General features: G+C 43.9%; 1 protein-coding gene across 1 annotated transcript in view; it reads right to left on the reverse strand.

Moving 5' to 3' along the window:
* DDR2 (discoidin domain receptor tyrosine kinase 2) overlaps positions 1–24,947 on the reverse strand; it is a 686,650-nt gene that overhangs the window by 259,793 nt on the left and 401,910 nt on the right. The window contains exon 10 of the mRNA XM_085654795.1: positions 1,302–1,432. Within this exon, the coding sequence (XP_085510921.1) occupies positions 1,302–1,432 (131 nt within the window). The remainder of the gene's footprint in view (positions 1–1,301; positions 1,433–24,947) is intronic.

Consider the following 24,947-nt stretch of genomic DNA (forward strand, 5'->3'; position numbering starts at 1 on the left):
ATTGAAGAACAGTTTTAATATTTTTAAATAATATTAAATGATAGGAAGCTTTATAAGGTTTTTATTACTGGATGATTTAACCTAATGTTGAAATGATATAGTTTTTAGCAGTGGACTTTAGGAAATTGTTGCACATGACACTTTATTTAGCATTTTGTGTGTGTAAATGATACATGTTGACATCAGTCCTGGCATAGACTCTGGCAAGCTGACCTGCATTTGTGCAGTTGTCTCAGGGGATAGGGGAATTCCCAATCAAATTGTAAGAGGAGCATTTGATGTACATGAGCCCTATCAATATCATTTTCGGAAAGGGTGACTTGATACTATTGTTCATGCCTGTATAATTTGATGAACATTTATGGTTTGAACAAAATCGAATTAAGATATTTATACTACTACTATTTTTCCCCACCCTCAAAGAGGCATGGTCAAACATTGTTGAATGATAGTATGAAGCTTGCAGGATTTAGCGATGTGGATGACTCAGTTAGACACATTGTGTAGCCATTGTGGAGTCCAACTTTCTGCACAAGTTGTTGATGCCCTTCAGTACTATCTTCTCTTGGTTGCCAAACTAGAAAACCCATCTTTCTGCTTCTGACAGCGTGCCACCGATATATTGTGGATTTCAGATACATCAGTTATTCTCAAAACAAAAATATAAACCCTTTTAGTAAACAGCACATGCAGCAATCACATCAGTCCAGAGACATTGCTTTATGACTTTTTCCTTCAAATTTGCATTCCTTTGAGCGGAATCAATATAATACACATACAGCCAACCACACACAAGCACACTTCCCCCATTCAGTGGAATAATCGGTGCACCCATTCAATGGATTTGTTCCTCGAGACATGCTGCTGAAAACATAATGCGCTAACAGCACAAACAAGATGCAACAATCGGTCAAACTTATGAGCCATGCTGGCATTATTTCTGGTTGAGCTCTTTCGAACTGGTAACCTGACACATGGATCTTGTAGTATAGTGCAACAAGAGAAGTATAGATGATATACATCATGGCTGATACACAATACCTTTTTCTTTTTAAAGTTAATGAGAGTAGCAATAAAGAAAGCCTGCAGCGCATACGAAAAAGTAATCCATGAAAGCGCTAGGAAGAACAAGGAAGTTGAGTTTTCTCCATTTTGTCAACTGTGTCTACAGCATTTAGAGGCTTGTTAATGGATGGGCCATACAGATAAATGCATCTCCAATACGCTGACTAGGTAATAATTCCATGCATGTTTCCATGGATATGGGGGTTCAGGGGAAAAGAGCAGTTCCTTTCGATTACCTTTTCCAACATTTTCTGCCAGAACTGTCGCCAGAGGATGATAACAATGATGGCTACCAAGATGAAGATGATTGCGACCAGGCATCCAATCAGTATGCGTGTGTTACTGTCATCTACTTTTAGAGTTGGATCTGTTGTCAGGAGGGAAAAGAGAGCAGGAGATAAATAGAGAAGTGTGTAACACAACAAATGTGTCTATTGTGAAATCATTGAATGCAGTTAGCCCACTGGTGAATTGGACAAGAAGAGAGTCGATTCAAAGTTCTTTGGTCTACCATGATCAAACTATTCTCATCAGAAAACAAACATTTCATCAAATATCAATAAACATATTTTACATTTCTTACTGAGATTAATATAACTGAGCCAAATAGTCACTTCATTCCCTAACCCTATTCCCTCAGCATTAACAACTGATCACGTTTGTTTCCGAAAGAAATATGACATCCAAATAAAATACCTTTCTGACTGCAATCAGTGCAACTTAATTTACAGGGTCTGCCCTGAGGTTTGGCACTAATATGATCATTTTCTGAATAACATATAATGGAGCATGAATTTCCTTTACTTGACTTCATTATCTATACACACACACATATATATATATATATATATATATATATATATATTCACTAAAAAAAACATAGGTTTCACACACGTTATAGTTAGAAATTAGCATTTAAAAAACCTTGCAAATTCCCTTAAAAAACCATAGGTTTCACACACGTTATAGTTAGGAATTAGCATTTAAAACACCTTGCAAATTCACTGAAAAAACCATGGGTTTCACACATGTTGTAGTTAGCTGGACATTTTACTCGTAAAAAACCATTGAAATTCCCCCGTTATAGTTAGTTCAGCTAACTATAACTCGCGTGACCACAATCCACCTCAATTAGTAAAAGAAAACGGAGAAAAAAAAAGAACTAGATAAGTACATTTAATAACATAATTAAATCACCCTCCCACCTATTCCATATCCAGCAAATCCCAGATGTTTTCTTCACACCTCTATACAGTGTAAGCTGCATCAAAACCATCTCCACCCTCGTAAGTAGCAATTGGTATTTTATCTGTGTCCGATCAATTACCTCTGTCCCAGACCTCAAATTGTAAAGAAGTTTATAGCCTTAAGTCTTGTCGTGTAATTCCTATATTACTTGTACAGGATCTGCACGCTTCGGATAACATAAACTGTGGGTTTGGTGGCAGGCTGATTCCATGCACCCCACTGGCTACGTTAACCTGTTTGCATTAGCTAGCTCACAGTGCCACTGGAATCTCCTCTTATCAGGGAGAGAATATATTCTGGCAACCTCAGAACATGACAACCCTGATCCCCCAGAATCGTGGAAACAATGTACTACTTTTCGCTCAGTCACTCGTGCTCACTTAGTTTGTCTCAGAGATACATAGAATAAACAGTCTGGGCGTTTCAATAAGTATTTATTGAACAGTTGTTATTCTAGTGTAGAATATATGAGCTGCAACAACCATTAGACAGTAGCAGAGATATATGGTTAGCAATACTACGAAAGTAAAAGGATGGTACAGTTCTACCGTTATGCAATAATCTGGAATATATACAAATACATAGAATACATGATAATAAGTGCGTACTCCTACAATGTCTCCCTAACTAGATGTACCTAAATGTACCTAGCATCTGTGTAGGTGTTATGCCAAGAATCCCTCTAGGATCTAGTCCACCCCATTACCTGAGAATTAGAGAATGTGGGACCCCGTCCTGGTCTCGAGTTGGACACCCTGCGAGGAATTTTAGACCATTGCTAACTGGAGCGTCTGCATGCAGGAACCTCAGTGTCTCTGGTCAGTGTGTCAGCCGGGAAGTCACAGTCTCCTCTGTCTCTCTAAGCAAGACATGATGTATATATACCCACAGGTCTCACCAAGGGTCCTACCTTGCTGTGTTACTGTGTCGGCCTAAAGGATGACGTTGGGCTTAAACTTTAACATAGATATTATATTGGAGATGTTCATCCTGCTGTGAGTCCTGCTGTGCATCCAAGAAGCCTCATGCATAATGTATGAGTATCAAAACAGGGAAAAACCTGCATTCTGAATGCAGTGTCGTATGTAGGTAAAAGGTTAGTGCCTAAGAACCGTTATGTATGTAATGTAGGGAAGAATATAGGTGAAAGGTTGTGATGTTTACCTGCGCCTATATAAGGTACCTATATGGAATATAACACCCACTCCTCTTCCGACTGGACGACATATGTAACCTATAACGTACTACTAGCCTAACTAGATATAGGTATCCTCAAAGTTCATAAAACATTCATTTTGTTAAAATGTTTGAAACTTCTAAAAACTTCTAAAAAACGTAAAAAATGTTAAAAGAAAAATGTTTGCAAACTATGCTCTAAAAAGTGTCCGTAGTTATAGTCCGAACTACTATAAGCATTAGAAAGCCATTTATGCCCAATAAATGAAAGGATTGTCAATTTTGTTTCTGAGTTCCAAATAGAGCTTATTTAAAAAAGGGCACATTTTTTCCTAGCACCCGACGAGCCAAAATGAGTCAAATGTTTATGTGTATTGGCTGGTAGACGCAACATTTTCGTTGCTTGCTTCTGCAGTGGACAGCCCCTGTAGCACCTCACAAATCACGTCAATTGAGCAAAGATGATGTTCCACGTTGTCCACTGCAGAACATGGGCCGTTATCGGATCCAGTAGAGCATTCACGTTCGGTTGCGCACATGATGGGAGTGTCAAACAAAGGTCTAACACGCATTCTTCTCCGCAAAACAGGCATCGAGGACAGGTAAGATGCAGTTCATCCAGACTGGTGGAAATGACAGGAACCAAGATGCACTTAGTTCTCTCAGGCGAGGTGTACCTAGATGTTGTACCATTCGGTCATGGTATTTCCGCTCCAGGAGCGCTTTTTCCATCTCCTTGGTGACTGGGACGTCCATTGCGTAGCAGATAGAAGACAATTAGGATACCTGCTATTAGAAACAGGATCAGCGGAACACCACCAAAGATGCTTCCCAGACAAAACTTGCATACAACAAGGAACCGTTATGTATGTAATGTAGGGAAGAATATAGGTGAAAGGTTGTGATGTTTACCTGCGCCTATATAAGGTACCTATATGGAATATAACACCCACTCCTCTTCCGACTGGACGACATATGTAACCTATAACGTACTACTAGCCTAACTAGATATAGGTATCCTCAAAGTTCATAAAACATTCATTTTGTTAAAATGTTTGAAACTTCTAAAAACTTCTAAAAAACGTAAAAAATGTTAAAAGAAAAATGTTTGCAAACTATGCTCTAAAAAGTGTCCGTAGTTATAGTCCGAACTACTATAAGCATTAGAAAGCCATTTATGCCCAATAAATGAAAGGATTGTCAATTTTGTTTCTGAGTTCCAAATAGAGCTTATTTAAAAAAGGGCACATTTTTTCCTAGCACCCGACGAGCCAAAATGAGTCAAATGTTTATGTGTATTGGCTGGTAGACGCAACATTTTCGTTGCTTGCTTCTGCAGTGGACAGCCCCTGTAGCACCTCACAAATCACGTCAATTGAGCAAAGATGATGTTCCACGTTGTCCACTGCAGAACATGGGCCGTTATCGGATCCAGTAGAGCATTCACGTTCGGTTGCGCACATGATGGGAGTGTCAAACAAAGGTCTAACACGCATTCTTCTCCGCAAAACAGGCATCGAGGACAGGTAAGATGCAGTTCATCCAGACTGGTGGAAATGACAGGAACCAAGATGCACTTAGTTCTCTCAGGCGAGGTGTACCTAGATGTTGTACCATTCGGTCATGGTATTTCCGCTCCAGGAGCGCTTTTTCCATCTCCTTGGTGACTGGGACGTCCATTGCGTAGCAGATAGAAGACAATTAGGATACCTGCTATTAGAAACAGGATCAGCGGAACACCACCAAAGATGCTTCCCAGACAAAACTTGCATACAACAAGGAACCCTGGAGCTCACGGTTACCAGATATGCGATGCATGGAAGCATTCCACAGCAGCCTTGATTGCTCAGCATCAAGTAACTCTCATTCGAAAGTATCCCAAATGCTTGAGTAATAAAGGCAGCTGGGGCACCCTTCGGATGACAGGACAGGTTTGCCACAGAACCATTACAAGCCCCGTGCAGTAGAAAGCCCTGACATATGAGCGATCCACTTAAAGCACTCTCACAGTTTGTACCACTGAGAAACACTTCTCGATCCCCACTCCGGCATCGAAATCTGTATGGTAATTCCCAAGATTCCTTAATGTATTCCTCACCCATTTTTTCATATTTGCCTGCCTGCTTTTGTTCAAGGCAATATTGAAACTGAAAAGTAGTGACCGGTAGAGTTATGTGGCCATGGATTAGCTATTCTGTGTGCGGTGATTCCGCCACTGTGAAAGGTAATCTATCCAGCTTTTCAATACGCAGCATTGTATATTAACTCCCCTTTGTGCCATTTCTATCTGTTCATCTGTTAGATTATATTCAGAAAACAGAGAAGTACTGTTTATAAAATGCCAAGGCACATAGCCTGCACGCAAAGATTGTAGCGTCCAGCTTAACAACATAATAGAATGTAATTGAGATTGCCCGTGTTGTAATATGGCCAAATCTTGTTCCAGTATGTCTATCGCAGAAGATACAATGTTGCCTAAGGAATATATCTGGGAGGTCAATGTTGTTAACTCATTGTCTACCACTGCTAGAGATTCCTCGAAGGTAATACGGTCTATTTCCGTATTCTTTCTGCGGCCTTTTGTTGTGATATTTTCCAAATTTCATTGTAGGCAGCGTAAATGCCAGCATATATGAAACGTTTTTTGCGTTGTTTCCTAGGACCTAGTAAAAAATCCTTAGATCCACGTCCTGTGTGAGTAAGGATAAGTGTTGTTTCACTTCTGTGAGTGTTGAAGTTTCTAGCCAATTAAGGCACAATTTCCCAACACTGTAGGATGTCACTACCCCTGGATGTTGTCTGTACATAACGTGGATCTGGCCTATGGATACTAAACCCTTTGGTTCTACCCTGACAACCATTGGTGTCTGTGGGCAGAATCAACCATTTCTTCCAATCAAGATCTGATCTATTGTATTGTATGATGTCATCTAATGTAATCCCTGTTTGTGATGTTTCATTACCCTCGGTGTGTGATGGTGTCGGCAGCCAAGGTGTGTTCAAGTCTTTATTCTTGGCTAAGCAAGGCAAGACGTCTGTTCCACTGTCTCGTTCAAAAACATGAGTTGTTGCGGGATGAGGCATGCTCTAAAAAAAAGCTTCTATCCCCTGCACCTGCCATTCTCTAGTACCCTAGACTGATTTCAAGTCTATAGTGTCTTTCCATAAGTCATAACCCTGTTCAGACAACGGGGCAATAAAGGATGCAGAGTAAATCTGTTTGGTGTTTGTTAACATATTTTTCTGTGCTGATGTTGGTGCAGCCTTATAATAATATGAGGCTGGGTCAGATATATTAAACCCTGAAAAATATGGAAACTTTTGTGCAAAGGTTTTTGAACTGCCCTTTGGCGGTGTTGAACAATGTTCCCACTGGTGGTATGTGAACACATTTCTAGGATTTGCAGATTTATGCAGAAAATGATGACCACGCGCGCTACACTGACAGACGCAGCAGAGAGCACTTGGTTGCATGTCATTATTTTAACTTGTTCAGCTGTTTTAAAAATTGTGCCGCTTTTGCTCAAACCTTCATTTGCACCTTCCTCTGCCTCTTCATCCGCGCTGCCCCTGGTCCACCATGGTTTTTACCCGATTTATGTGGAGGGAGCAGCCGGCATCTTTCTCTCCCCCCATTTCCAGGCAGGTGACCAGAGGGGGCGGAGCACTAGGGGATATTTAGGCAATGTCAGTTTCCTAACGCAGCGGGCGCACAGGCGGCGCGCCGAAGGCGCACCAAAGGCAAGCACGTCTGCGCCCGTCCGCGCCCGACTGGGCCCAGGGGCCACAACCCCTGCCTGTTTTTCTGGAACGTGTATATCTTACAGCTCCCAAGCACCACATACGCTAAGAAAGACCTCCAACACGAACTGCTCACACTCTCTTAATGTGGCAAATAAAGTATCCCACTGCCCGTACTGTGAATTTTCCTTCCAGCCTTTCCCCAAAGCTGAGATGCGCATTGCTGCCCCATCTCCGTTGAGGATGTTCCTCCTAAATTGTAGATCGTTTCCTAAACACTCCAATGAACTTGCCATTCTGCTGGAAGATTTAAAACCCGATGCTCTCTTTCTAACAGAGACTTGGCTTTACCCAGAGGCGGACTTTGTCCTTATTCAAACCTTCCCTCCTGGGTATCTTTCACTCAGGGCAGATTGCAAGACGGGTAGAGGTAGGGGTATAGCCATTGTTTTTAAGAACATTTTCAACTGCCGCATCACAACAGACCCTCTACAGGACTGCGAAAGCCTGGCCTTTTCAATTGATTTTTCTTAGACTAACACCTTTTCTGGTCTGCTAATTTACCGCCCCCCAGGCTCACTTGGGCAATTTCCTACTGCCCTGCCTACCACTGTCGCCTCCTTAGCCTGAACACCTTCTAATTTTATGGTGCTTGGAGATCTTAATCTCTACATAGATAACCCCGCCGACCATTCAGCTAATGAACTCATATGTAATCTCTCCGCACTTCAACTCACTCAGAGAGTCTCTAAACATACGCATATCAAAGATCATCTATTCGACCCTGTCTTCAGTAATTTACAAGATCATACTGTAGGCACCCCTACCCCACTTCCTTGGTCGGATCACTTTTTAATCCCTTTAATCTGGGAAATCCATGGACCCACTTTCTCCTCTAATATAATATCTACTCTGGAATGGAACTGGGCAAAGCTCCCCACTGGGCACTAGAGTTCTGTTCTTGAGGCCACTAAACCTGCCAGGGACCCGAACCCCATTGTGGCCAATGAAAAGTTCAATAAATGGATCCAAAGCACCCTCGATGTAGTCCTCCCAAAAAAACACACCCACAAACAAGCCAGGCCTAAGACTGCTCCCTGGTTCTCTCCCAGGCTGAGAGAACTTAAACAATCGCGTAGAAGACTGGAACGCTCTTGGAGACAAAATTATTCTGATTCCAGGAAACTTAAATACAGAGAGGCTATTAGATCATATAAAGCTGAAATTAAATCTGCCCAAGCCGCTTTTTATGAGGAGAAAATCATCTTAGCAGCAAACTACCCCAAATAAATTTTCAGAATAACCAAGTCCCTCTCCAATTTACCTCAGCAGCAGGCAACATCAGAGGGGGCACTTACTAGGTGCAATAACTTGGCAGAGTTTTTCCAACAGAAAATGCACAACATTTACATGTCCCTTCCGGCATTCCAGAATCAACAATCTATGTCACCGACTTTGGGGCCACTTGCCGGAACCCAAATTACACTAGGGCAATTCCCCCCTCTGGATTTTGCCTCATTGGACTTGGTCATGGCAAAAGTAAAGTCGGGCTCCCCTATTGATCCTGCCCATCCGTCCCCCCTGATTCTAGCTGCCGACACCATTCATCCGGTAATCCTTGATCTGGTCATCTCCTCCATCTCTTCCGGAACTGTTCCCCCCACATGGAAGTGTGCTCTGGGAAAGGCCCTCTTAAAGAAACCTAATCTTGACCAGTCCAACCTAGCCAACTTTCGCCCCATTTTGCTCCTCCCTTGGATGAGTAAGATTCTGGAAAAGCATATAAATTCTACCCTAGTAGATTTTCTGGAATCCAACGAACTCCTTCATCATTCCCAAACTGGCTTTCATCCTCAACAAGGGACTGAAACTGCTCTTCTGGCAGTAACCGAGGAGGCGAGGCGGATACTGGATCAGGGAGGCAAGGCAGCGATCATCTTACTTGACCTCAGTGCCGCTTTCGACACTGTTAACCATTGCACCCTGCTTCACCGGCTAAAAAGCGTGGGAGTTACCGGGACGGCCATAACTTGGCTACAATCATTTCTCAGCGATCGGTTCTTTCAGGTCTTTGAGGGTGATGTTGTCTTCAACCGGCTGTCCCTCAGCTGTGGAGTTCCTCAGGGCTCCTCCCTGAGCCCCACGCTGTTTAACATCTATATGAGACCCTTGGCTGAGATTGTCCATCCATTTGGCATTAAAATCATCACATATGTGGACGACACGCAGCTCGTGGTGGCATTGAACCACCCCGAGAGGTCGTCTAGCACCCTAGGCCCGTGCCTAGAGGAAGTTGCCAAGTGGATGGAAGACTTGTGCCTTAAGCTGAATGGGGATAAGACCGAGCTCATGCTCCTGGGCAACTCACCCTCATTCGACCCGGTTTCGCTCTGGCCGAACCGCCTCGGTCCCGCACCAAATCCGAAGACTCAAATCAAGAGCCTTGGTGTGTGGCTTGATCACTCGCTCAGTTTTAATCAGCAGGCCGTCAAAATCTCAGCCACTTGCTACGGCCTCCTGAGGATGCTCCATAAGATCCTCCCCCTTCTCACTTTTCAGGCAAGAAGGATCATGGTTCAGGCCCTCATCCTCTTTCACCTGGACTATGGGAATTCCCTCTACCTGGGAGCCCCGCAAACCACCATCCATAAGCTCCAGGTCATTCAGAACTGTGCTGCTCGCATGCTCTTGCAGAGTCCCCGTCGACAATTGGCGAAACCTGCACTAAGGAGCCTCCTTTGGCTACCAATTAAGGCAAGGATCCAGTTTAAGGCCATGTGCCTGACTCATAGGGCCTTCTGGAAGAAGGACCCAGTCTCAATCCAATCCATGATCACTCCCTATCAACCTCCCAGAGATCTCCACTTTATGTCTTCCTTCCTAGTCACCTCACACAGAATAAGGAAGGCTAGATGGGGCGGGCGTTCCTTCTCCCATAACGCTGCTAACTCATGGAACTCTCTCCCACTCCATCTGCGGAAGGAACGAAACCTGCTCTCCTTTCGAAAGATTCTAAAAACCCTTCTTTTCAATGAATGCATCTAACCTGCTCCTCTCTTGTTATTTTGCGTTAGTCCACAGCACTGGGAGGCCTGAGGGTAGCTATTGCGCTATATAAATGTTATTTTCATTTCATTTCATAATGTTGATAACAATACATTGATTCATAATCTGCTGAGCACTCCAATGTTTCACTATTAGAAAATGCAGCAGATTTTTCTAAATCAGACAATATGTTATTTACAGTTTCAAAATCCCATTCATCGGAAAATGTACTTGAGGTAATGATATCACTCAGTGATATTTTAAATAAATGTGGAATTCTTAAAATTTATGTCGGTCCAAATATATGGAAATCAACCTGAACCCAAACTATACCATCAGGTGCAGGAACTGCTGTAATGTTCACTGATGACAAGTCTCTTTGTTCTCGATGAAATGATTTATGTGGTTTCAAAATTAAATTCACATTTTGGGCTGCAGAGCTTTGCCCAATGTATTGTCCATTAATAAGCATATTAGAAACTATTACTAAGCCTAACCAGAAAAGAAAGAAAATCACCCCAGTGTGATACCAGATAAGTTCTCCTAAGAAAGTTCAGAAAGTCTTTAACCTGCTGCTTGCGTGATTTTTGGGCTGGCGTCATTTCTGGTTCACTTGGATCCAAGAAAAAGATATCAAAGTTTATGAAGTAGCCAGAAGCAGTTCGATCAATTGTTGGAATTGCATCGGGATTTGTTGAAATCGTACTTTGCTCTCATTGAGGCATGTTGACTTAAACATCAGTATTTGGTCTTATAGCGATTTGTGCATTATTTTGAGTTTGACTTTGAAGTTGAACTTCGGGTTCAAGTGGAACGTGCTCCATAGCATTGTTGCATAGTCCTTCATTCCGTACAGGAGGCTCTTTGAACGTGATGAGTATTTCCGTTTGAACTTCTTGAATTGTAGCAAGAGGAGGGCATCTGCTACTTTGGAGTCCACAAAGCCTACTACTTAGTATAGGCCACATAGTGTAGTTTAATTAGGTCAATTGAGACACATCTTTTCTCCTTTTTTCCGCAAGAGGCGGGAGCAGTACAGTTCTTGTTCCTTCCATGGCTAGGTCCGGTACAGGTTTTCTGAAGGATGGCACAAATTATTTCTTGTCCGCTATTTTCTCTCTGATCAGATACCCGACTTTTGGGTTCCAGACAGGTTTTGCCGTGACAGATTTGACTTCCCCAGTGGCGGTCTGTTTCAGGTGGACATTACTTTGTTGTGTCCTGGATTCATTTGAATCCTGTAAAACAGCCAACAATCATGGATATCAAATGGTTTCTCTTCTGCCAATGCACCTTCACAATCAAGATCAGGTACCCACTTGGTTGTCCCAAATAGGACCTCATATGGAGTGACCCGCCCCAGAGAACTTCTTGGCATGTTATTGAGAGCCTGCTGGACTCGATAGAGATGTTTTACCCAACTTTCGCCCGTGCCTAATACTCTAGCTGTTAAAGATTGCTTTAAGTCTCAGTTTTTCTCTCCACTACCGAATTTCCCTCGGGATGGTACGGAGATAAATGCCGCAATGCTACACCCAGACTTCCCATGGCCTCCTTGTAAGCCCTAGAGCAAAATGTAGGGCCCTGGTCAGAATGTAATGTGCCAATTGCGTATGTCCCTATGAAGACTCGCAAATCTTTTATAACAGTTTGAGCGTCATCCGAGCGCTGGGGCCACACCCATAGGAATCTCGAGCAGGAATCCACTGCAACCATTATATACTTCTTAGCCCCATCTCTTTGTAAGGGGCCCCAGTGGTCTAGGTAGACACACAGTGGCTTGTCAGCTATTAACAATGGTGTCTGTGCAGGACGTGTTACAGTGGAACCTTTCATCTGCTGGCAGATGTCGCATTTCAAGACATAGTCCTTAGTCTGCTTTGTTAACCCAGGCCACCAGTAGCGTTGTTTTAACAATGAAACAGTCACCGTAACTCCTGCCTGTGCAGAACCTATCCCCTCAGGTGCTGCTAGAATTAAACCTAACCTATGATCCATGTTTGGAATTACTCTATCCCCCACTCCAGGAATCTGAGCAAATGGAATGTTATTTGCATCTAACTTGTAGGAGTACTTGAGTGGAAATCTTTTTGGTACTGCACCGTTGTTCTTGCTTGAAGCAATAACAGCTACCATAATCTCACTGTCTATTCCCTTTTTAGAACGAGTGATTGCAGCTACAGAAGCCGTGCGAACACCCCCCTTTGCGGCTTCATCAGCCAATGAATTCCCTACAACGTGAACGCCATCACGCTGATGACTCAGTGTGTGTATCACGTGAGTCCTTGGTAGTTCCGATTTAAACTTCACTACCTGTCCCATAGCACTTTATGCTTAATTGTGACACCTTTTGCATCTTTGAACCCGTTTTGAACACAGTATTGCAAGTATTCATTGTAAGACTGTACACAGTAAAACGAATCGCACACAATTAGTGTGGGGAATTTTCGATCCGTGTTTACCAGTGCCAGTATCAGCACTTTTAACTCCTTTTAACTCTGCCAACTGAACCGTGCATTCTCCTAGAGATTGCGTTTTGGTGCAACTTGGATGGGACTTTCCTTCCCGCATGCAACCTTTAATCTTTTCACACGCTGCTCTATATTGTTGCTTACTCCCTGTGGCCGGTGGAGCAGATTCATCAGTGTAAATAATATATTCATACTGATCCAGAGGCATTATTTCATTTGGTAGAGTATATTCTTGTTCGTATTGCAGGAACGCTTGTGTCTTTAAATTTGGGTCGTACCTGTATTCTACATCTGTTGCAGTGAGAGAATGAGTCCATTGTATCCATCTCAGATGTAAGGCTTTAGCGTTTGGAACGCTTGCCTTTGTCGCAGCCTCTAAGGCTGGGACTGGAGTCCCTACTATTATTTGTTTCCCCTGAGCCAGTGCTCCTTCGCCCACTACAGCAGTCTGTACTGCTGTTAGAATCTTTTCTGTAGATGCAAAGCGCATCTCAGCGTTTGTGTACAAATGTGAATTGTATGCAATTGGTACTGTTTCACCTTCATTGTATGTCAGATAGGTGTACCCAGATTGACCCGCAATGTTACGGATCACCAGGTTGCGTACGTTTACGCGTGCCTGTAAGTGCTTGGAAGCTATCATGTCAGCTTGTAAGGAACAAAGTGTATCTGTGTGTTCCTGAATCCTGTTTCTCGCTGAGAAATCAGGTTTTATTAAGTCACAGAAAGGTTTTACTCTTTCTGCGTAATCCAAAATGTATGTTCTACCAAAATTTAGGAATCCCAGCATTGATTGTAGATTTTTTAATGTTCTTGGAGGTTGGAGCAGTGTGCATTTTTCTAAAACATTTGCTGCCAGGCTTTTTCCTTTACTTGAAAGTTCATATCCTAAAAACAGGACATTGAGGTGGGCTACTTTTGATTTTTTTAAAGTAACATTTGTAGCCCTCAGATGCAAATCCTAAAATTATAGTAGTCACTCTGTCCAAGTGTTCCTCCAGGTCATCGTCAATCAGATGAATATCATCCACATAGGACAATGCCTCTTCATCTAATTTTTGAAGTAACTCAGTTACCCTGGCCGAAAACAACCCCGGGCTATTCTTATACCCTAGGGCGAGTCGCCGAAATTGCCTCTGCGACCCTAGAGCTGAGAATGCTCTTAGATACCTGCTTTTAGGCGCTATATTTTGGCAAACAAATCCATTTGAGATATCAAGTGTTGTTTTTTATTTTTTCCGCACAATGTTATTCATTAACGCGGCACTGTGTGCATTTTGAACTGCAAATGTCTTAGTGCAAGTGTTTAAGTGTCTGTAATCTAAAACTAGATGATATGTTTTGTCAGGTTTCATGACAGGAAACAAAGGATTATTCATTTGAGAGGTGCAAGTTTCAATCACCCCCTGGTATTCAAGTTGATCTAAGATCTCCCTGACCTGTTTTTTAGCTTCTTGTTTTATTGGATACTGCGTCTGTGCAGTTGGAGTGTTCTTTAAAGGAATTCATCCAACAAGGTTTTTGTATAATGCCGGAGCCTGGGCTACCGCCCACTCCTGCGCGTATGTATGTTGCAAGTGCCTGGGAATATGATCTGAGAAGGAAGGTAGAATTACCGTTTCTCCTTTAGGGCAATCCATGACAAATGCTGGTGGCCAATCCTGTTCACCTAACAAAATGTCATAGCCAAACGTTAGGTTCTCACAAAAGAGACCTCTCACTTTCCTACTTTTGTCCCCCTCCATTTGGAGCGTTATTTCAAATACTTTATGTGGGACACTTACTCTGGTATCAGGTGTTTCCACCATGATATAATAATTCAAGTCCGCTGTCAACAGAAATTCCATCAGGTTCTGGTGAGCTTTTGCTACTTCTGCTGCACTGTCTAGCATCGTCAGAGCCCATTCCCCGTTCAGTAGTTGAGTCCTCAGAATTCTGGGCTTGTCTGATCCTTAGACCTGCAACTTTCTTTTTCTTGAACTGCGGCTGTTGCTTTGGTTTTTCTTCTTTTTTGGAAGTATAATCTTGAGGGTGCTGCTTGTCTCTGGACTTTGTATGCTCTTCTTGTCTTTCTGACCATCCTTCCCTCTCAGAGTCTTCCAATGAACCCTGAAAGGAACGAGAGGAACGTGTATCAGTATCCTGATACCTGTCAGGTTTCCTAATATTTTCCTTATTCCTAAGGTTATACCTTTTTTCTGTGGGCTCCTGTGGAGGAGATCTACCTCGAGATTGAGATCAGTTCTTTTTAAAGTTTTGTTGTTTTTTATTATCCCACTTATTTTTAGAAGAAGCAGGTGTCTGCTTTGAAGTGTCCTTTTCAGGACTGCCCATCAGTTGTGGTGTTAAAGCTAGCCCACCCAAACTGTCTCTGCCTAATTCTGCATACGCAGTTTCAATTATTTTTGGTAGTTTGTGTTGTTGATCTAAAGGACTGAACTTCCTTAGGCGTTGGCAGATTGTCACTGAAGCTGCTTCCCCTTTAATATTAGCTAGTATTATGGCTGATACCTGGTCATAGTTACCTAGTAACTTCATCCCTAAGTTCAGAGCAGGCTCTGCTCCTTACTCATTTTGTATTTGTCTTAATACATCAGGTACTATTGCTAATGAAGGAATACCATGTGTCCTGGGATAAATGGCAGCAAAGACTGTACCTCAAGTGTTACAATCTTCTACTTGTGGTGTTATCCCCATGGGTAAGCAGATTGTTAGCATTCTGTTTTTTTCATACGTGGTAGTATTCGGGAATACTGCCTCGATCTGAGTTATTTTTTGAGCTACCCAGAATGGCATTTGTTCACATTTAGAGGGCATTTTGCCCATCACCAGTTGTGATGTTTGTGGTGTGATTTTAGTTGCTGTATCCTGAGATTGAGTTCCATTTGTTGCAACTGTTGTTGGTTGGACTGTGAAAGTCCTCATTACGAATTGTGTCAAGTTGCTATAGATTTTAATTAAATCCTTGTGTTGTATGAGTAAGTCTGTCTGTGGGATTTTGTCAATGTCAGGATGTGTTGTGCAAGCCGCTAATATCGGCCATGTTGCCCCTTCTCCTCCGAGCGGGCCTAATCTTACTCTTTTTCTTATGTGGGGTAGGGCAACATAAACATTTATACTGGTTAAACCAATATAATTGTTCCTGGTAAATGAGTGGAACCTCAATGTCCTCAAACAGACCATATTCCACGGGTGCATCTCCCTCTGTGTAAGGGTGAAATGTCTGTGTTCTAGCATCTGCTGCCAGGAATGTAACCCACAAATAAAATACCTCTGTTTTGTTCGATTTGTGTGCCTCAATCATGAAAGCTACTAAGCCACCCTTGGCTTCTAAACCATTTTCTAACAGCTTTATGGGGATTCTATGTCTGAGTTCTTCTGCAATCGGAATTGCGTCTGCATCTTCTCCTCCTGAGAGGTGTAGATCTACTACTGTGTTATTTCTGTCCTCAGTCATTTTGTAAGGAAGAAGTTTGTTCAACATTGTGTTCTTCAAGCTTGATTTACCAACATCTAATAAATAGGATTTTTCCCCTGCTTAGCTGTGGCGGAGTTTGTGCCCACCCACTTGTTCTGCTCGATTTTCCCGGCCTTCTTGTGAGGAACAATAATGTAATGTGACTTCAGTCTCTTATCATTCAAGTCTAAGGGTTAGAGTAGTGAATGGAGCCTATTTACTAGGCACTTCGACATGATTCTGTGCTCTTCCCCATAGATCAGGGCTTGCACACATAGCCTAGGGGATAGATTCGTTAGTATTAGGGATAACCTGTCCTGTAGTGAGGGTATTTCACGGAGCTGTGCTGAATTCAGGCCTGGTAGGCCTCAAACGGGAGAGACTCCATCTTTCTTTCTGCTCCGGCAGCTTGGGATGCTTCTAGGTCAAACGTAATGTTTTAGTTATGAGGTGTTATTCGCTTGGAGAGAACCGGTTCAGGCCGGCCCTTATCGAAGGATTGTATTTTTCTTCATGCCGAAGACACTACATCAGGCCGGCCGGCTGGGAACGTGTCCTTGGTACGGGGAGGTACAAGAATTTGGTGGGCGGCAGGTTACGGGCCGGAATTTTCCATGAGGAAACGCACCTCTATATTAGTGAAAGTCTGAGGCAGTTACATGTTCAGTCCGTAGGCGGCATCTAGCCGTTAGCAGTAAAGCTACTACTTATTCCAGGGAAGACAGACGCCATCTTGAAGGCGGAGAAGAACCGAGAGACAGATGCTTTCCTAGCAGAATGGCCAGAGAGGAGAGAGTAGCCGATAAGGAAGAGGTCCCAGTGACTCGGAGAAGGGTGATTCCAGGCGAGCCGAGACACAGACGAGAAGGGAACCTAGATGACCACTGAGTGCAGGCTACATACTACTAAGGTGATGTCGACCCTTTCTTATTAGAGCGTACAACTTAATCTTTCACTTTTCTTTGCAGGTTATGTGTTATATCGTAATGTTATGTGATTGTGTATGTAATGAGTAATAAAGTATCCAGTTTGTAGTGAACCAACATGTGCTGCGTGTTCTTGTATAAGAGGGTAGCCTATTCTTCTAGTCAGCTGCGGCTACATGAACAGATGTTAACCCTGATCAGGTAAGTGGTAACTGAATAAGGGAAAGAGGAGCCCCTCGAACCTGAGAACAGGCTATGCTCGAACTGGCAATCCTTGTGTGATCTGATGAATAGTGAGACTGATTCCCTTTTTGTATGTTATGGTGATCATAGGATGAATTGTCGTATGAGACTGCCGTCTAGGTAGAGAGGTCTGGATTCGTATGGAATCGCGAGGCCGCCAATTGTGCTGAGACTGCCGTCTGGGTAGAGAGGTCTGGGTTCGTATGGGACCGCGAGGCCGCCACTTGTGATACTGTCGTATGGGCAGAGAGGTCTGGATCCGTATGGGATCGCGAGGCCGCCGATTGTGCTGAGACTGCCGTCTGGGTAGAGAGGTCTGGGTTCGTATGGGACCGCGAGGCCGCCACTTGTGATACTGTCGTATGGGCAGAGAGGTCTGGATCCGTATGGGATCGCGAGGCCGCCGATTGTGCTGAGACTGCCGTCTGGGTAGAGAGGTCTGGATTCGTATGGAATCGCGAGGCCGCCACTTGTGATACTGTCGTATGGGCAGAGAGGTCTGGATTCGTAGGGGATCGCGAGGCCGCCACTTGTGATACTGTCGTATGGGCAGAGAGGTCTGGATCCGTATGGGATCGCGAGGCCGCCGATTATAAGAGGTCTTGTATAGTAGGAATCCCCTGTCCTTAGGTGGTAGATATATGTGGTTGCAGGATTGTAAATAGGTTCTAGGGAGGGGGTAACGTTATGGCTGGGTTAGTGAGGCTCTGATGAGCGGGTTCTATCTGATCCGAAAACCCAAGCAGAACATTTGGCGTCACGAACCGTTTACGAAACCTGTGTGCGTTGTGGTTGTATCGTGTTTGCTTTCGGCGCGTGCGTGGTTTTGTTTGTATATTATTTCTATACAATTGTGAGTGTAGTTTTTTTTTTTTCCTTTTTCTTCTTTCTTCTTTTTTTTTTTCTCTTTTTCTTTCTTTTCCGAGATGTTTTCTAGAAAGTCGAAATCTACTTTTAAGTTGCCCGTTGATATTCCCGGCTGGGATTCAACGCCTTATGAAGCCTTAGCCCGTGAGTGGGCTGATTCTACTGGTTTGAGTGAGAATTGGAATTCTTTTTTGGAGCTGGCGGAGCCGGCTAATGTGATTACTTGTTTACAGAAGGCGCCGGTATCTAAGGGTGATGAGCTTCCCGTTTTGGGGCGCAGAGGTTGGATTGTTCTGTCTGCGTACAGAATTCTGCATGAGAGGTTGTTGAAGTTGCAGAACTTGCATAAGGATTTGGAAGCGAACTTTGTTGAGATTCAGAATGCTCATACTTTGTTGCGGTGTCAAAATAAGTTGCTTGCTGATAAACTTGAGACGTACCAAACTATTGCCGAGAGGGCGGCTGTGCGAATTGCTCGTTATAAATACAAGAATCGGCGTGGTCGGGTTTCGACGCGAAAGGTGCGTCTGGTCGTGGCGAAAGCCGGACTGGATTGGAATCCTGATGAATGGGATGGTAATATCTGGAACTCGAGTGATTCTCCTTCCTCGGGTGAGGAGTCTGCCAAGCGCGAGTCCTCTCGCTCCGGCCGTGCTTGTAAATCTGCTTCTTGCGCCTCTGATGGTGCACCCCGTGATTGCGCTCGTCCTTCGAGCGGGGTCGATGCTTCTTCCACTGATTGTTCCTCTACGTGTACTGGTCGAGCTCCTTGTGATGCTCGTCCCGCGGTCTCGGTGCATCCAGTTTTTCGGCGGAAGGTGCAGCAGGCTCCCGGTGCTCCGAATGGTATTGCTTTAGACTCTTTGGAGGATTTTACTCAACAAGAAATTAGTGATATTTTGCAGCGATTTCGGCAGCGAGCTGGTGAGACCTTACTCACATGGATGGTGCGCCTTTATGAACTGGGTGCTGCTGGCATTATGTTGGATGCTGGCGATTGTTTGAAGTTTTGTTCCTTGAGTACGGATTCTACTGTACAGGATCATTTTCGTAACTTTAATGCTGGTGGTCAAATTTCTTTGCTTCAATTGGCGACTGAGGGTTGTAATCAAAAATATCCTACTGAGTCTGACTGGCCTGTGAATGACAAACCGTGGTATACTTTGCGCGATGCTGCACAACGTCTCAAAGAGGAGGTGATGAAAACGGCAATTTTTCTGAATACTGCTGACAGGTTGCTTGATGGTTTCTTGACATCTTCTGTGCGGAATCGTATTATTCGTTCTTCCCCTGTTGCTTATAAGCAGGTCATGATGACTTTATTGATTAATCAGACTGGTAACATGTTATCTGTGGTGCTGGAATCGGTACGCCAACTCGGTGAGTTGGGTGAGTGGTTTAAACCTGAACGGCAGTCCCGGCCTGACACTCGTACTCCTGGTGACAATAAACTTACTAGACGTGATATGTTTTTTGGTCTTATGGCCGATGGTGTGCGGAAGGAGGACATTGATGGTGAGACTACTTCTCGTTTGTGGGAAATGTTTCGCAAACGTGGCTTGGATCGAAAGGAGGGTGCCCGGCGTGTTCGGACAACTGAGTGTGATCGTGGTTTTTCTGACGGTAGCGGTGATGACGACCGCCGTGGGCGCTCTGATCGTCGTGATGATCGACGTTATGTACGTGATTTGTCCCCCCGTCGTGAGAGAGACAGGGAGAGAGAGGGGGAAAGAGAGAGGGGGAGAGATGATTATGTTAACAGCAGACGTAGAGATGACAGGGATTTCTATGCTCGCTCCTTTTCAAAATACAGCCGGTGATATTATCCCTACCTGTGGCGCTTTCCAGGGGGCTGGCGAGTCCTGAATTGCAGTCCTTCCCCTCCCGCTGTCGCTGTGGGTTTACCGGCGACCGCTGTGTGGAGGCTTCGCTGGACTACGGTGACCAGGCTCCCTTGCAACAACTTCCGGAGGCGGACACCCTGCATTTCGCGCCCGTAGGCGCTTTAAAAATAACTCTGCCCCCCGCATCGCGGGACCGCGCGCGGGCGTAGCCGGGCTAAGCCCGGGCAAAGGGCGGGCCCTCTTAGGCCCTCAGAGGCACGAGGAGGACGGGACGGGGCCACCTCCTTTTATTCATCTATTCGTTACAACTTGAAGGTACTGTTCATTGGTTCACTGGCCATTCCTCATTTGGGAACTGTGGGTACTGCTATCATCTCCGGGACTATCTGCCTTATAACTATGATGTTGCTATGTGTCATTGATACTCGTATCTGTAGTCCTGCGTAACAACCCAAATCGCAGAACAGGGGTTATTATTTGTCAGCATGGCCCCAAGAGGCACCCGCAGCAAAACTGCTGCCGCTGTGACTGGCCCCATTGACCTTTTTATTTCTAAGGCCAATGATGCCATCAACCAGGGCATAAATCTACTAGAACGCAGGGTATCACAAGACTTGGCGCATGCCAAACGTTCTTCGCTTGGCCTCATTGCTACCGCCACTACACCTGCACAAATTATGCCTAATAACATCAGACCCCTACTTGATGTTTGTGCTGACATACACACCATTCCTAGCGAGGTTAACCTCTCAGCCTCAATTCCCCTGTTAGACACAGATACCGACACTAGCACAGACCTGGAAAAAACGCCTGACTTACTAATTAACCCCTCTCCCAAAGTACAATCTGCTGATAACACCAGGCATGCTAGAGGTAGGCGTGAGGGGGCAGTTCAAAAACTGAAGTTACACGTACCCAAGCCCCGGGTAACTAAGATCAGGAAATATGGCCGGGCACAAAGGAAACCTGGGAAAAATACCAACTTTGTCCCTGACAATAATCATAACGCGACTAAGGTTACGGTAATACCCCAGAGGGATGATAGTGAAACTGTTCAGCAGGGCAGAACAACGAACACTAACGGAAATATAAACAAGGCATATGACCCCCTGTTGGAAAGACTGGGGGATTTATTAAGCATTTATCTATCCCCAATCGAAAATAGGCTTGCTCGATTAGAAAAACAGCTAGATGAATTGAGCAACCCTCTTAAGATTTTCCTAAAGGGAGGTCCTGCAACCAGTACAAAAAATAGTAACCCCACCAATATAGTAGGCCCCAAAACAACTATCTTACAAGTACCCCCAGCCGCCCCAAATAATGCAGATAAAGTTGTACCTGTTGCGCTGGCCAATGGCCCAATTACTAAACAAAAAACAGCAACACCACATACTAATAGCAAATTCACAGATAAAAGAAAGGATCCTGGCATCAATACCACCGCGAATACCACACTCTCAACTGCGAGCACCACAGGTCACCCTTCAATTTCTACAAGCAATCCTATCTTGACCCAACCCATCCCAAAACCGCCCAGACAAGTTCCGGCCCGCATCAATCTTCCTCCGGAATGCGGTGCATATGTATTAGTGTTAGTAAATGTTACTAAACTAAGAGAGGATCAGGATGAAAATCCCATATCACTCAAAAATAAAACCCTGCACTGGCTAATTACTAACTGCAATTACCCGATTGATGGTGCAAGGGAGATTATTAACACACAGCGGGTGGGTTGGATTGGACCCCTTAGGAAAAAATTTGAGGGCGACTGTGTCATTATTAGTTTTAGAAAACCACATTGGGCAGAGAAAACACTAGCCAACGCCCCTTTACCATCGCCATGGGAATTTAACACCACGCTCCTTCCCTTAGGATATTTTTATCGACACCTGATACCTCCAGAACAAGCCACGGTTAACCCTCCCAACAATTTCCCCATTAACTCATACCAAGAGATGAATTTTGGTGCAAGGGTCAAATCACCCTTTTTTGCCCAAAACCAGAACCCAAATGCCGCCTTTTCCAACAACCCCAATTGGCATCCACAACCTCTAATGCCAATTCTTACCCCCAACCATCCACAACATTTTCAAGCCCCAACTATGCGTCAGAGCAATCACAGGGATAGGTCTTATCCAATCCCTAACCCATTCCAGTTTGCACAGACGACACAAGTCAGGCCAATGTACAATATCCCAACTTTCAATCGGTTCGACTATCTATCATCATTAGACGAACAGGATTGACTGAGTATACCCCTTAATAATGAATCATGCAAGAATGCAAAAACTTGTAACCAAGAGGATGCCACAATCATAAATTCACTTGCATCACTCCATGCTAAAACAGTAGTTCCAGAAATCATATTGACGGATAGCACTCCGGCCATTTCAAATGAATCAACTATCTATGATAATGGGAATACTAGGTGCACATTTATCAACCAGGGGTTCAAACACGGCCTATCAATCCTAAGCTGGAATGTCGCAGGTTTAGAATCCAAGCTCTCTGACCCTGCCTGGACCGAACTAATTAAGGACATAGACATACTCATGTTCCAAGAGACTTGGGCTGTTGATAACCTGTATATCGAAGGCTATCACTGTTTCAGCCTGACATCTCTAAAACCTAGTTTTGGCCGAGCGGTGGGTGGACTCTTTACGGGGATTAGAATTTTGGCAGGCGGTACAATTAATGTTCTGAAGTTAGACAACCTTGCTAATTCCAACATTCAAATTCTGGAATATAAATTGAAATCAAAGACCACAATTTATTTAATTAATTTTTACAATAATGATTTTAATGGTGTACCGAACAAAAATTTTGTTGCTTTATCTAAGGTTTTAAATATAATTGATTGTTCCATGTCAGTAGATATTAAGACTAGTATTCTGATCGGGGGAGATTTTAATGTGAAACTTATAGATAACTATGGATCCACTAACTTTGATCACTGTAATGACCGCAGGGGTTTGGAACTGATTAGCATACTCTCGGATTTTAATCTTGTTGATGTAATGAGTGTAGGGTATGATATGAATTTTCCCTATGCCCCTACGTTTAAGGGCAGGGATAACGGTTCAATTATCGATTACATTTTTACATCACCTGTGTTAACGGACTGTTTAATCAAATCTTCTGTGGTGCAAACGTCCTTCAGCGATCATAATCCTTTGTTTGCTATTTTTAACCTCGCACCCAGTCCGATTTTTATGAATTTAAATGGAGCTAGGGATATCACACCCTCAATTGATGGCCTTCGCCTTAAATGGAGAGGAATTGATTGTGGGGCCATTTTAGATACGATTCAGGAGGCATATCCGGATCTATTGAAATGTCTCTCCTCCTCCAGTACAAATAATGAAGAACTGATTACTGATTTTGAAGCTTTATGCACCAATATAAAAACTCTCCTGTCAGTCCCACTCTCTACTGACCATAAAGAGCCACGGTGGTTTGATACATCTTGCTCCGTGGCCAATAGAGAGTTAAGAAAGGCCCTCTCTGCCAACCCCAGGTGTAAGGACGCTGTTCGAGCCGCCAGGAAAAACTATAAAGATAAAACATCGAAAAGGAAGGCAAATTTGCTCTCCGATCACTGGGATAAGCTGGTTATCAGCGCCAATCTGGGTGGCAGCGGCCCATTTTGGACGGCAGTTAGGAGAACGAGGGAAATGGGCAAAGAGCTTACTAAAATTAGTTGCAATATAACCAGTACAGCCTGGGAGACCCATTTTTCTAATATTTATGCTGCCCCCTCTGATGAGCAACCTCTCCCTAACCTGAACCAAACAGCAGGTTTAGAGATTTCGGACTTAGAAGTCAGGAAAGCTATCAAAGAGAGCCTAGGCAACAAGGCGCCCGGGCCAGACGGCCTCCCTATAGATATCCTTAAATTTAATGTTGATCTTTGGACACCAATACTTTTAAATATTTTTAATAGTCTTCCACATGTAGCCATGCCTGCCACCTGGGCTACTAGTATTATTGTCCCCATTTACAAAAAGGGAGACAGATCTGACCCAGTAAATTATCGTCCCATCTCCCTCCTGGACAATACTTTAAAAATACTAGGATGAATAATTTATAATAGGGTACTGGTATGGGCGTCTGATTCTGACTTTTTAGACCCCTGCCAGATGGGGTTTAGGAGTGGGGTAGGAACAGTCGAGCAATGCCTAAACTTAAAATTGATAATAGATAAATACTGCATTGCTCGCTCATCCCCCGTTTACCTAGCTTTTATGGATCTTTCATCCGCATTCGATCTTGTGAATAGATCCAAGCTATGGTTAACTCTCCTGTCAAATGGTCTCGATGCCACTCTTGTTAGATTCTTAGCCTATCTCCATACTGACTTGAAAGCTCGGGTACGTATTGGTATGGGCGGAGAGGTATCGGGAGCCATTAAGATAGGGAGGGGGTTGAGACAGGGGTGCGTTTTAGCACCCCTGCTGTTTATCATTTATATTAATGGCCTGTCCAACTGTTTAAAGAAAGCTACCCCCGATGTCCCAATCATTTTAGGAAATCCCTTGCCCGTACTTTTATATGCAGACGACGCTGTCCTTTTGGCACGTACACCAAACGCCTTACGTCTGCTTGTACATAGTTTTGTAAATTTTATGGAGGGACTGGATTTAAAAGTTAATTTTAAAAAGTCTTTTATTATGCCTTGTGGGCCGGGCAAAAGGAAACTCGGCACTATTCAAATTGGAACAGATAAACTCGAATCTGTCCATAAGTTCCCTTATCTGGGGTTGGTTTTCGCTGCGAACGGCTCCTGGAGTGGGCATGTGGCCCACGCCACGAGCAAGTTCTCGAAAGCCAACAACTCCGTCCTGAGTCTCCCACGCCCTAAGAA

This window comes from Triturus cristatus, chromosome 4_1 (assembly GCF_964204655.1).
Source record: "Triturus cristatus chromosome 4_1, aTriCri1.1, whole genome shotgun sequence".
In the NCBI taxonomy this organism is placed as follows: domain Eukaryota; kingdom Metazoa; phylum Chordata; class Amphibia; order Caudata; family Salamandridae; genus Triturus; species Triturus cristatus.